The following is a 13,622-nucleotide window of genomic DNA, read 5'->3' on the forward strand; positions in this document are numbered from 1 at the left end:
TTTTTTTTATTTCCGATTCTGGCGTTAATAAAAAGAATTAAATAAAAAGGTAAAAAATTGGGTTTTAACACTTTAATATTTAATTTATTAGAAATTAGTCTTTGAGCTTTTTTTTTTTTTTTTTATGGAGTTATCCAAATTATATGTCCACGGTCATAAGTTAGGGTTACCTTAAGTTTATTTAAATATTATTTTTTGTTGCTTTAAAAAAATAATTGTTTTTAGTTTCACATTTCAACAAATGGGTTTTCTAATGATTGAGTTTTATAGTTTTATTCTTTGTTTTTGAGATTACCTTAGTATTATAACTAGGTTATAAATTTTGTATGTTGACCCGCATGGGCTCGAGTTAGGTTTTTAGACTATTGTTTTTTTTAATTTAGTCTTTTAACATTTTATTTTCTTAAATATGAGCTTCAAATGTTTTCATTTTACTTTCTATGAGTTTATCTTGTTCTCATATAATTGTAACTTTGTTATAAAATAAGATCCTTCAATATTTGATTGATTGATAATTGGTCTTCATGCTTCTTCTTTTTTTGCTTTTTTTCCTATAAGGTTGTCACAATCTTATACCTATGGTAAGTTAGTGGGTTATTCTGGCTTCATTAAGGTCTTTTTTCTTTTTAATTTTTTTCTCAGTTTCACCTTTTAATAGTGGGTTGTTTGACAATTAAGCATTAAAGTTTTATTGAGTTTTCTTTTGACAGGATTACCCTAATATCACGATCATGTCATAGAGTTTACATGGTAACCCATATAGGCTCAAGTCAAGTTTTTTGACTTTTTTTTTTAATTTTTTATTAGTTTATTTTTTATCATTGCATTTTTTCTTTATGTTATTTAAATTAATTGAGCTTATTAAATCCAGTCGCATTAATGACCAAAGTTTTTTTTTTATTTTTTGCGAACACTTGCTTCGTCTTAACATTTTTTTTTTACATTTGAAAATTAAGATCGATTTGCGGCGTCGCATACCTTTGTAGTTTAGTTATTTAAAATTGAAGTAAGGGAGTTTTACGTAAGAGAAATGGTATCTTTGTTGATATGAAATTTTTTATGATGCATGTGAAGTAATTAGTGAAATCTTAGTAGTTACTCTCTATGAATCACTTTAAAAAAGATACAGATACATTGAGAAGAGATAAAATAAAACTCATGATCCACTAAAAATGATAGAAATATCTCCATCTAAGATTTCTCTCTTCTTTTTATGTCTGTCTATGTTCTTCAAAGTGAACACCAAAAACTAATTAATAAGTTATCACTAGTTACTCTATATGCATCATAAAATTTTCTACCTTGACGAACCCAACATTTCTCTCCCACAACACTCTCTTTGCTTGAGTTTTAGATAACTAAATTTCACATTTCTCTCATCATCAAATATTATTGTTTATTTAAATATGAATTTTGCATTTATTTAATCATATAGATCGGATGAATTGAAGTTTTGCTCCCTAAGAATCATTTTAAGAAAGATACAGATATAACGAGGATAGAGAAAATAAAACTTATGATCTATTAAAAATAATAAAAATATCTTTACCTAAGATTTCTCTCTTTTTTTTTTTTATGTTTGTCTATGTTCTTCAAAGTGAACACCACAAATTAATTAATAAGTTATCACTAGTTACTCCATGTACATAAAAATTGTTTTTGCCTTAACAAACATATAATTTCTCTCGCACGGCACTCTTTTTGCTTGAATTTTAGATAACTAAATTTCACATCTCTCTCATCATCAAATATTGTTGTTTATTTAGATATGAATTATGCAATTCTTTAATTACATAGATCGGATGAATTGAAGTTTTATTTCATTTAAATTGACAATTAATATTTTTTTATATAATTAACTTGGTTGATTTTTTGCTTGTAAAATAAATAAAAAATAGAATATTTTATCTTTTTTGAAATCAAGATTTGAAACGTAAGTATGTATGGGCCTAGTACAAAAGACAAAAGTTAATTGACTGATTAAATAATTTTTTCTTTATGCTTGGATAAAAAACAAAAATTTTCACAATACCAAACAATGCTCAAGTTATATTGGGGTAAGGCAAGCGGTCAGCTTTTAAGACGTGTGCTTCTTTATAAAACTAAATTTTTTTTTTGGTATATCCAAATTAATCAAAGGATCCCATAAATATTTATTATATGTTATTTGTTTATTTAATTTAAACTTTGGTTTTAAATTAGTCAAATACCATTATTACCAATAATTTTAATAATTTTTTTATATGTTTTTAATACCTTTATCTTTAAATGTGTAACTTTTAAGTTTTAATTAAAAACATTTTAAAATACTAGGGTAAAATAGTATATATGAATAGCCAGTCCATAAACTTTATAGTGCTCAACTGATAATTAATGATATTATATAAGTTACAACTTGATCTCATTAAATAATATGTAACATCATCTTCTAGTTTTAATACATATGATTAGAAAGGCATGCTTGCTTTATATGGTAGCCAAATCTTAATTTAAAAGAAGATCCAAATAACTAAAGGAGAAAAAAAGGAGTTGCGAAGATTATGGAATAAGAATTTATTATACTTTCCAAATAATCTAATATTTATTAGTAAGAAATCAAAATCACCCACATTAAAAATCTCCCTTTCCAAAAAAAAAAAGATTTACATTAACAAAAAAGAATTTTAAAAGCCTTATGGATCATATTCTTAAGCCTTCATCTAAATTTACAACTTGATCCAATGCTTATAGGATTGAAAAGCTTGGTGTTTGATGATGGTGAGGTTTGTGGGGTTTGTCAAGAAGATGAACCGGAAGATGGGTAATCTTGATTTTTTTTGCTAATCACAATTACATTCCTTGAAAAACATGATAAACTTTTATTCCATGATTTTCTCAACTTTTTTTCTCTTTTGATTATTGAGATCTTATTCTAAACTAAGTTTTGACTATCCATATTGAGTCTACATTAATTTCATGATCTTCCATATCAACATTCAAACTAAAAGATTATATGAAATATTAGTTAATAAAAATAAAATTGTAAATTATAAGATATTACCTAGTCATTGTCTGAACAGAATAAAATATGGGGTGCGACAATTACATATTGAGTCTACATTAATTTCATGATCTTCCATATCAACATTCAAACTAACAGATTAAATGAAATATTAGTTAATAAAAATAAAATTGTAAATTAGAAGATATTACCTAGTCATTGTTTGAACATAATAAAATTTGTGGTAGCTAGCACTGTAAACAAGATTAAGATGCAACATCACCCATCCATGAATCAATCAGTATAAAAAACATGGAAAAAAGAAATCAGATTGCACGGATTCACCGAAGCTTTATCATTTGATAATGTGTTATTTGACGTTGTGAGGAAACTTCCAAACTTTCCTTTTGTCTTTTTTTTGTGTCCTAAAATCTTATCTCAATCTATTTTTTTTTTATTATTTTGAATTAATTGACCAAATCCTATCAGCATTTGGTATTAATCCTCACTCCACAACTTCCCAGAACTCGTAACAAAAGCTAAAAGTTCATCTGGTAGCAAAAATGGAGGAACTGAAGCCAACACCAGCAAGCTTATCTCCTCTCACACCATTAGCTTTCTTGGAAAGAACTGCTACTGTATATGGTGATTGCCCATCTGTCATCTACAACAACATAACTTATACGTGGTCTCAAACCCACCGTCGATGTCTCCAAGTGGCATCATCTCTGTCATCGTACGGCATCAAGCCTGGCCACGTGGTCTCCGTTGTCGCCCCCAACATCCCTGCTATGAACGAGCTTCAGTTCGCCGTGCCCATGTCTGGTGCCATCCTCAACAACATCAACACACGCCTCGATGCACGTACCATCTCCATACTGCTGCGTCACAGCGAATCACAGCTCGTTTTTGTTGATTGCCTCTCACGTGACGTCATCCTGGACGCCATGTCTTTGTTACCTCCGAATACCAAGCGCCCTCCTCTCGTCCTCATCGCGGATGATGCCGAGGCAGCAGAATCATCTATAAGCGTTGATTTTTGCTGCACTTATGAAAGCATGGTGGAGAAAGGTGATCCTGGGTTCAGGTGGGTCCAGCCTTATAGTGAGTGGGACCCGATGGTGCTAAACTACACGTCAGGCACAACATCATCTCCTAAAGGAGTGGTCCATTGCCATAGAAGTGTTTTCACCATCACCGTTGGATCCTTGATTGACTGGGGAGTTCCAAAACAACCCGTATATTTGTGGACCCTACCGATATTCCACGCCAATGGATGGAGCTATCCTTGGGGCATAGCAGCAGTTGGTGGGACCAACATATGTCTCCGTAAATTTGATGGTCCGACGATCCACAGCTTGATCAAACGACACGGTGTCACTCACATGTGTGGTGCTCCTGTGGTGTTGACCATGCTAACAAACTCTACGAATAAAGAACCGCTTAAAAACCCAGTTCAGATTTTAACCGCCGGAGCTCCACCACCATCCGCCGTGCTATTCAGGACAGAGTCATTGGGTTTTGTAGTGAGCCATGGATACGGGTTAACTGAAACAGCAGGGCTTGTGGTGTCTTGTGCATGGAAACCAAAGTGGAATACATTTCCAGCAAGCGAAAGAGCTAGACTCAAGGCAAGACAAGGAGTTAAGATTGTTGGGTTCACTGAGATTGATGTTGTGGAACCCGAATCAGGAAAGAGGGTGAAACGAGACGGGGCAGCACTCGGTGAAGTTGTTTTAAAGGGTGGGTGTGTTATGTTGGGTTATTTAAAAGACCCAACCGGCACATCAAAGTGCATGAAAGATGGCTGGTTTTACACCGGAGATGTGGGTGTTATGCACCAAGATGGTTATTTAGAAATCAAAGATAGGTCCAAAGATGTGATCATCAGCGGTGGAGAGAATATTAGCAGTGTAGAGATTGAGTCTGTGTTGTATACACATCCTGCTGTTAACGAGGCGGCTGTTGTGGCTCGACCTGATGAGTTCTGGGGGGAGACACCATGCGCATTCGTGGGTTTGAAGGATGGGTTGACTCAAAAGCCTAGTGAGAAGGATATAATTGATTTTTGCAGGGAAAAAATGCCACACTATATGGTGCCTAAAACTGTGGTCTTTAAAGATGAGCTTCCCAAGACATCAACTGGGAAGATTCAAAAGTTTGTGCTAAGAGGGATTGCTAAGGGCATGGGGTCCCAGGGGTCCTCAAAAGGGAGTCGAATGTAGAGCTGAATCGAAAGAGTTTATGGTGGGAATTCTGAGGATTACTGTTCCTCTTGAATAGTCTCTTCCAATTGGATTAGTAAGGATATAGCATATTGAAGGATTGTATGAATGTTTCTTATCAATTCATTTCATGCGAAGTTATGGCACCATACTTCCAAGCATAATCTTAATGGACTTGTCTGAGATGTCTGAATGCATGTGCTCATCTTCTGTATTCTTTGTCTAAGAGAATTTTTCATCTCTTGTGTTGTCTATACCATGGAAGCATGTGCTCATCTTTCCAACCAAAAGGTTAGAGACCTGTTTTACTACTACTGTTTTTTGAAAAAAATTGAAAATTGTTCAAAAATATAAAGAAGGGGAACTATCTTGGAAACACCAAACTGTTCCACCATACAAAAAGAGGGGAATGATATGTCTGAAGAACTCCATTCGGTGGTATCAGCTGATTAAGTAAAGGATGGCTGCAAGCTGTCTGTCTCTCCCCCTCTCTCAAACACGCACACGCACAAATTAAAGAACACAGGGATGATATTTAAAAGCCAGATGCAACAGCATACAGGCAACCTCACATATAAGTAACTTTAATTATCACCCTGCCACATTGAAACCAAAATGCTTTGATAAAGAAGCAACACAAATATGTTTTACCAACAAAACAATCGAGAAAAACTTACCTGGTAACACAGCCACTGATGTACTCCAAGCAAACTTTTTCTGCAGCTCTGATGCCAATGCATCAGCTTCCATCGAGAATGTTTCTATGCCCGAAACTTTCTTCGAGTTCTTGTTACCTTGACGTCTTTCAGTCACTATCTGAATTGTCTCCACCTATGAACAACTGATTCACTTCCTCTAGTCACAATGTGGTGGCCTTGCATCCGGCTTACAAATGTGGATCCTAAATCTTTTTTATGAATCTCAGTCGGGTAAGTTGATCCTTTCTTAACAGCTCCCTTGAACAAAGCATCACATAACATTGGATCTAGAACTAGAATGGACTTATTCATTGGTTTTACCAGATTTCCCTTTTCAACGTACTTGAGGACAACATCAGAGGCTTCTGAAGCACCACTGTATAGCTTTCCAGTATCACCTCCAACAGAAGCAAAAATGGGACGCACATGTACACTTGGCTTATAAATCTCAAAAACTTCAAGAGTTTTGACGACCAGGTTTCTTTAACAGCCTGATCACCATCCTGATCAACCTTCTGCTCCTGCCTTCTCTCTGATTGAAGGATAAGTAGTCTAGGTGACTGCTGTTCACAGAAAATAAGACAGACAGTTATATTCTTATATTTGTCTTCTTTTACCAAAAACTGTTCACAGAAAACAACCGTTGTGATCTCAACATTAAGCATATAAATCTATTCAACACATGGGCGACTTAACACAAATAAGATTGAGTATATAAAAAAAAATACAATATGAAAATAAAAACTTCCATCTGCAAATGCTGCCTCGATAACCCGTTTCCTCCATTTGTGTTGATTAAATCGCCATAAGGAAAGACATGTAGACACAGTTGAAACCTCCTTACGAATGGTTTTTTTCTTTCATCCATAATCATACAAATCTTCACTGACCAGAAAAGGCCAAGCGGACATGAACGCAAAATCCATCACCACTTTCACTGTGATTGATTGGCGAAATATTAATTACATTTGTATAACCACTTATGCTTGTCATCACCATCAAAATTAAGAAAGTCTCTTTTGGGTTTGTGTACCTTGTAAGGGAAGTAGCTACCATCACAAGCTTCATCTGGTCTTGTAGCAGAATCCTCTTTGCTAAATGCTTGATAATCACTGTTAGTACTAGGCTCACCTCACCAGGAGTATGTTGCAACTTCTATAGAAGAGCGTTTTTGTTGGTGAGATAACCCACTGACGAGTTCTTTGAGTTCCACAGACTTAGCTAGCTTCATGAATAAACTTAGTAACTTCCAGTGATTTCAGAACTTGCTCATATTTCTATGACTGCTCCTTATTTGCAGCTTCCAATGATTCCTCCAGTCTTCTAAGATCTTGCGATCAGGAGCCATAGCTTGCATCCGAAGATCAGTGGCTCTGATACCACTTCGTGCAAGCAACAATGTAATGGAATCAACCTAAGTAAAATCTAGGAGTGACTGAAATGAAAGACTGTATTTGGTAATGTCCTGCAACGGTGGTCTCACAGAAATCAGGTAAAAGGAGAAGAAAGAGAGAGAGAGAAGGAGAGAGGAAGAGAGAGATTGCACTGATAATTCATCATTCTTTAATCAATGCATAATCGTCCATTGTAGAAGTAAATAAGAAAGAAAGGAAACCAGTCTTCTTGCCACACCACGAGATTACTATAAACTGTAACATTAAGGTAAACGGTTCGTAGTGATCAAACTAAACAGTGCGCTTTATTTAGTAAAGTGTAATTACCGTCATCATCTTCTTCTTCTCTTGACAAATTCAGTGTGTTTCCATATTTAAACTCCTGACACATTGCCTTCTTAAACATTTTCCTTTTGTTTTAATTAAAAATAATAAAAATAAAAATAATAATTATGGGGGGAGAAGGAAGGGGAATGTGTTTAGAAACAGGGTGATTTTGAGTGTGCTGTGCTTGCTAAGAAGTATAAGGTTCTGGAAGAGCAGCAGTCAGGCAGTGCTTGGAAAAGAAAGCAGCTATTCAATGAAATATACCATGAAGAAATATGAGCAGTACATGTAATGAAGGACACAAAAAAAGATGAGTATCTTGAAATGATTTCTGTCATCTCACAGTTACTGTAAAGTATCCTATTCCACATGTAACAATGGTACATTGCAGAGAATTTGATTCTCAAGAAGAATTAGGGAACCAAAGGAAAGGTCTTTCCTCTTGTTTTAAAAGCAGGAAATCAAAACAAGAGCTAATCATCAAAGGCCTAATTCGTTATAAGAAGAAAATATATTTTGAAGAAATTGGTTCAGCATGTTCCTATCACCCGGTAAAAAGTTTCATTTATCTTTTTCCTTAAAAGGCGCCATTTTTATTGCAGAGTTCTTACTTTGGAGGAGGAGGAGGAGGTCTTTACATACTGATACATCCATACCTGGCTAAACAGCTTAATCAGGGATTGTTCTCAAGTATATCTCAGATTCCTCTTGCAGTCAATATAATCACGTTAGGGAATAAAAAATTCGTCATCCACAGATCATTCAAAAGATTTTCGACTGTTTTTCAGAAATTGTAATCATGGGATATTCTATAATCAATGAACACAATTAGCATCTACATGATTGTCCTCATTAACGTTTGTTAATTATCTGGGACGACAAGCTTGTTTACAATCTAGCTAAATAAAAAATATATTTTTCTTAGTTAAGATAATTTATAGTATAACAATAGTATATGAAAAAAGAAAATATGTGTAAAACTAAACACAAATAGTATAAAAATGCTACAATATTTCTTCCTTATAAAAAATAAATGTAAATTTTCTTAAACAAATGAAAAAAAATCATAAATATAGTAACAGAACCTCAGGCTTCATATTTACCCAAAGCTCGTTCCTTGATAAATAATTCTTTAGACATTTTATTCATTTATAAATATGAGAAGATGCCTTGACTGATCACATTCACTCCCTGTCAATTATTTTATTGCATACAAGCCATAACACTAGAAAAGTAAACAGCGGATGCATATGCTCTCAGTTCGACTTGGTAATTTTGCAAAATCTTCAAATGTTTTCTCGGATTTAATCTATGTTATTTTTTATTAATATGACTGTCGAAATTAGTTTACAGACATCTTAATTAATCCTATAAATTCTAAAATTAATAACTATATAATTCTCTAATAATAATCATATTAACAAATATATTACTCAAATCTAAAATCACATAAAAAACAAATCTTTTATTACCAGGTTATTAGTACTGAACCACCACCTACACCTATTTTAATTAAATCTGGCTTGTTCATAGGGTTTTCATTTTGATTTTATTGAATTGGGGTGTCTGGTGAGCTTAACTTTGGGCTGAAATTTTAAAATGAATAACCTGTTGTAAGTAGTGCTGTTAATTTGGGCTTGTAGGCCTATATTTCTTATTTTGTTAATAAGAAAAGTTAAAAATATATTCATACAGTAACAATTAAGAAAAACAAGATCCATGAAAGTGGGAATTTAGTTCTGATTGAACAGCTTTAGAAGCAAATTACTTGGAGAAAAAAAAATTAGACAAAAAGAAAAGAAAAAGGTCAGGAAATTTGCATCATATTTGAAAGAATTATTTTTTTAATACATGATGAAAATATGGGGTGAAATGTTACATAAATATCAATTATTTGTGTTAATAGTTTTTATCTTAAAATTTATTTTCAAAAACTTTTCCATAGTTTTTTTTTTTTTTTCAAACTATCCAACATTGGTAATTTAATGGGAAAACATGAACTCATTTGTAAGAAAACATTAAAGAACATGATAAATAAAAACGAGAATTCATAATATGATGTAGTTAACTCTAAATGATTGTATAGTAATTAAGGAGATATGATCTCTCTTTCTCTCTCTTTATTTGTTTTTTGTAAGTTCAAATCTAAAACCAACATTCAAAGAAATATAATCAATTCATCTAATACGGATAAATATAAGAGTTAAAATCTTTTGAATATAAAATTTATTTTGTTTGATACACTAGCAAACCTACAAGTATCATACATATGCTAAAAAAAAAGGTGTTTTCATGTAAAAATAATATTATTGCAAATTTTATCATTTTATTTTACTGTAGCAATGTCAATCTTTTTTTTTATTAGAAATTGTTTTTTCTTATATTTTGTTTTCTCTTTATACTTGAGATTTTTATCATTTTACAATTGACCTATTTATCATCTTTTTTTTTTCTTTTTATTTTTTATTTTTTATATTTTTTCTTTATATATTTTTTTGGAAACAAAATATTTTTTTCTTACACTTTGAATATTTATCACTCTACACTTGGCCTCTATATACCATTTTTTTAAATTCTTATCTTTATTCTTTTGTAATTTATTTTTTAATTCTTTTTGTTTACATTTTTTTTTTAAATTATTCTACAAAGACTAAATTAAGAAATAGTATTTCATTATATCAATTTCAACATTATTCTATTTTTTTGTTATGTTTAAAATTAGCTTGAATTCTTACATGTTTTATTAATATATATGATTTTTATTCTATTTTATTATATATAAATATTGACTTTTTGATTTATAGTTATATTTATTTATTAGATATTAGAAAATATATTAATAATGTCTATATATTAATTATTTTGTATTAGAAAAAAAATTATACTTGCAACGAGGCGAGTTGAATAAACATTTCAAGAGTTTATTTTTTTGGCACAAATTGTTCTTGTACGTGATTAAGTGTGATTAAGTGCATGTATAAGCCTTTTGATTTATAATTAGAATTAAAATTGTTTTTAAAAACCTTGCATAATTATTTTGTTTTTTAATTATTTAACCCGGTGAATCGCCTATTCTTTGAAATATACAAAACCAAAATTATTAAGTTAATGCTACTGAATTAGAGCATGGGTGGATTTGAAGTTTGTTTATTTCACTAGCAGGCCCTTGAAAAGATCTGATTACGATTAAACACAGCTAAATGATCCTAGAATTGCTAAATTATGTAAACAACGAGACCTAAGCTCTCAAAACAACAATACAAATCTTTGTTCTTGTGGGCATTTATTACATGGAGTATTTTCTTAAATACTTTCTTACACATCAGTAGATGAGGGTCATTTGCTGGACGTTAATTGGGTAACAATCCCTTTGGGAGCCATTAAAGGCTCGCTGGGCTAGAATGACATTGACTGCCTCCGTTGGATGGAAGGCATCCCAAAAGACGTAGGCATTTCGGTTCGTGCAAGGAAGCACCCACGGAAGACAAGTTATTTGGCCTTGGTTCCTACCAATCCCACAGCAACCTTTATCCACAACACTGAATCCTGAAATTATAAACATCCTCATTGATTCAGCGTAAGTAAAACCTTGTAACTTGAAACCATGGCCAGCTAGCGCTTTGTTTCAAATTTCAGTAAACGAAAAGAAATTCTGAAGCATGTAGCTTTTCTTACCATAAGTACCAGGGTTATTTAGGATGTCACCAACTGAACCGTAACTATTTCCATATACGAACATTGCACCAGGATGTTTGTTCAGTTGATCAACGAGTGATCTCAGACCTTCATTGAAGGTTCCAAGTATTTGATTTACATAATCAACACATCTATCTGGGGGAGCAGAGGCTCTTTGGTTAGGTATGCAACCAAGAGGCCCGATTCCTGGTAGCAGGAATTTCCTTAGTCCTAGATTATATAGTGCCTGCAACAGTACAAAATTCTCGACTAAGAAAATAGAAGTTAAATTGGTTTATGAAAGCTACCGTCTAAAAGCTAGCCCTTTGGCCACTAAGCATATGTATTTGTGAATGTGTGTAAGCCATGCAACCAATTATCAGAAATCTCAAGTACCAGAAGCTGACGCGTGTAGTGATTGAGCAGAAGATTCGCAAAATCAGGGGGGCTATAGTAGAAGCTGGAAGAGTAGACTGAAGGCATGAGGTAATTGTTGATGTAGTCATTGCTTCCAAACACTAAAACAGCAATAGATTTTCCCAGGTACTCGGTGAAATTTCTTCCACTCATCAATGTTCTTATTTGATTCAGTGTTGTCTCAAAATTCAGGACTTGTTGGCTTAGGCTATACCTTTGTCCCTGTATCCACAATCAGGACCTTATATACGTATCATAAAATCATGTAAAATCGAATTTCAAGTCACAAGTTAGTAGTTCAATTTGTTTCAAACAGTGTCAAAATGCTCATGCACATCTGTGGGTGAATTACGTAGTGTTGCCCTGTCTCATCAAGGATGCCAGCAGCTGCTGAAGCATAATTCACTCCGCCAAGTATAGCGGGCCCAGCTGTGTTAGGATCTGCAAAGGCTGGAGGATACGGCACTCCCAGATTCTCTCCTGCGAACAATGATGTGATGAAGCATGAATAAATAAGTGCAAAATAATCAATTAGAACAGGTTAAGCTAGGCCAGGCTTAAAGTCTCATCGACAATACGAGTACTACACTACCATGAAGAAAACATTAATGGACCGGCGATCAATATTCTCTTGGCGAATCTAATGCTGTGATAGCGCCATAGTAAATTACCAAGTATATCAACGAAGGTTTTCCCATTGGAAAATCTCCCAGTAGGGCCAAATTTGGCAAAATCAACACCGTAAGGGAAGTAATTGGCTTTCGCAATGCTGCTGAGATAATTGTTGTTGCCAACATCAACCAACGAATCTCCAAACACAAACATTGCTGGAACTCTCTCAGACTCGAGAGCAATCCCATTTGAGCAGTGTAGGAAAAAAACGATCAAGTTCATAAACCAAGACCATTTAATGGCATTAGCCTTCATCATCATTAATTTTACCAGCCACCTTCAGTCTGGTATATCTTCAAAGCAATATAAATAAGAGAGATTAAAGTTAAGGGACACCCATTGATTTTTTTTAGTATGAAACGTGTTCTAGACAGTATAAAGGTGGTAGTGGTGGAGGATGTGGCGGAGATGAGAAGCATGCATAAGAGTTTGCTCATGTTGAAACGGCTACGAATGTAATGTCAGAAAAAGTAGTAAATCACATGAAAATGCAACTTTAGTCCTGGATTTGAGTTTCCCTTTTCAACGTCTGTTGCCTTTTTCATCAGCTTTAGTCTGTCGTTAACATGAAACGTCATTTTTGGCTGACAAATTGACCGACGGTATTTCTTGTCACAAAATTCAATTGCAAATCCCGTCGATAAATTGTTTTGATAGCATTAAAAAAATACAAATTAGTACACTACTGACAAACATAAAACTCCATCGGTTATTTCATTGTTCCACCATGTCAATTTTTCTCAGAGAATTTCTGTGTGTTTTGAGGAAGACGAATAGAAACGCTAACAAAATATTTTTGTTTATGATTTTATTGGGCATTGGTTGGAAAGACGTAATATATATTACTGACGGGTTATATGTGAAAGGTCTGTTAGTAATATTTACCAACTGATTACGGATAAAAATATTTTATCAGCTTAATTATTAATGATTAAATCAATAATAAAATTACTAATAAATAGCTGATAATATTATTTCATCGATAAATTCATTAGATAAATTCATTAGAGATATATATTTTTATCAATGGATAAACAACTATAACATTGAAAAAATATTCCATCCGTCTAATTTAATTTTCTCGTGGTGAATTAAAGTTCAAATATTACACTAGCTAGTTGTGTTTAAACTAACCATTTTTAATGACAACTTTAATCATGTAGTTGTTTCTGGAAATATATTACCTAGTTTTCGATCCTAATCATTTCTTTGTTGCTTCTTGCATTCCCAATAA

The 13,622-nt window shown here is 33.1% G+C and overlaps 2 protein-coding genes across 2 annotated transcripts; one reads left to right on the forward strand and one right to left on the reverse strand.

Annotated features, from left to right (window-relative positions):
* Nucleotides 1-3,346: 3,346 nt before the first annotated feature.
* Nucleotides 3,347-5,459, forward strand: LOC105111296 (probable acyl-activating enzyme 6). Its single transcript, XM_011006605.1, has one exon. It carries the CDS (start codon nucleotides 3,544-3,546, stop codon nucleotides 5,203-5,205), a length of 1,662 nt encoding a protein of 553 aa, XP_011004907.1. The 5' UTR covers nucleotides 3,347-3,543; the 3' UTR covers nucleotides 5,206-5,459.
* A 5,487-nt stretch (nucleotides 5,460-10,946) lies between these two features.
* On the reverse strand, nucleotides 10,947-12,649 carry LOC105111297 (GDSL-like Lipase/Acylhydrolase superfamily protein). The gene is made up of 5 exons (XM_011006606.1): nucleotides 12,388-12,649; nucleotides 12,069-12,196; nucleotides 11,696-11,938; nucleotides 11,300-11,546; nucleotides 10,947-11,170 (listed from the first exon to the last, which is right to left on the reverse strand). The coding sequence occupies exons 1-5, from the start codon at nucleotides 12,647-12,649 to the stop codon at nucleotides 10,947-10,949; spliced, it is 1,104 nt and encodes a 367-aa protein (XP_011004908.1).
* Between the last annotated feature and the right edge of the window lie 973 nt (nucleotides 12,650-13,622).

Source organism: Populus euphratica, unplaced genomic scaffold, assembly GCF_000495115.2.
Source record: "Populus euphratica unplaced genomic scaffold, PopEup_1.0 scaffold461.1, whole genome shotgun sequence".
NCBI classification, from domain to species: Eukaryota; Viridiplantae; Streptophyta; class Magnoliopsida; order Malpighiales; family Salicaceae; genus Populus; species Populus euphratica.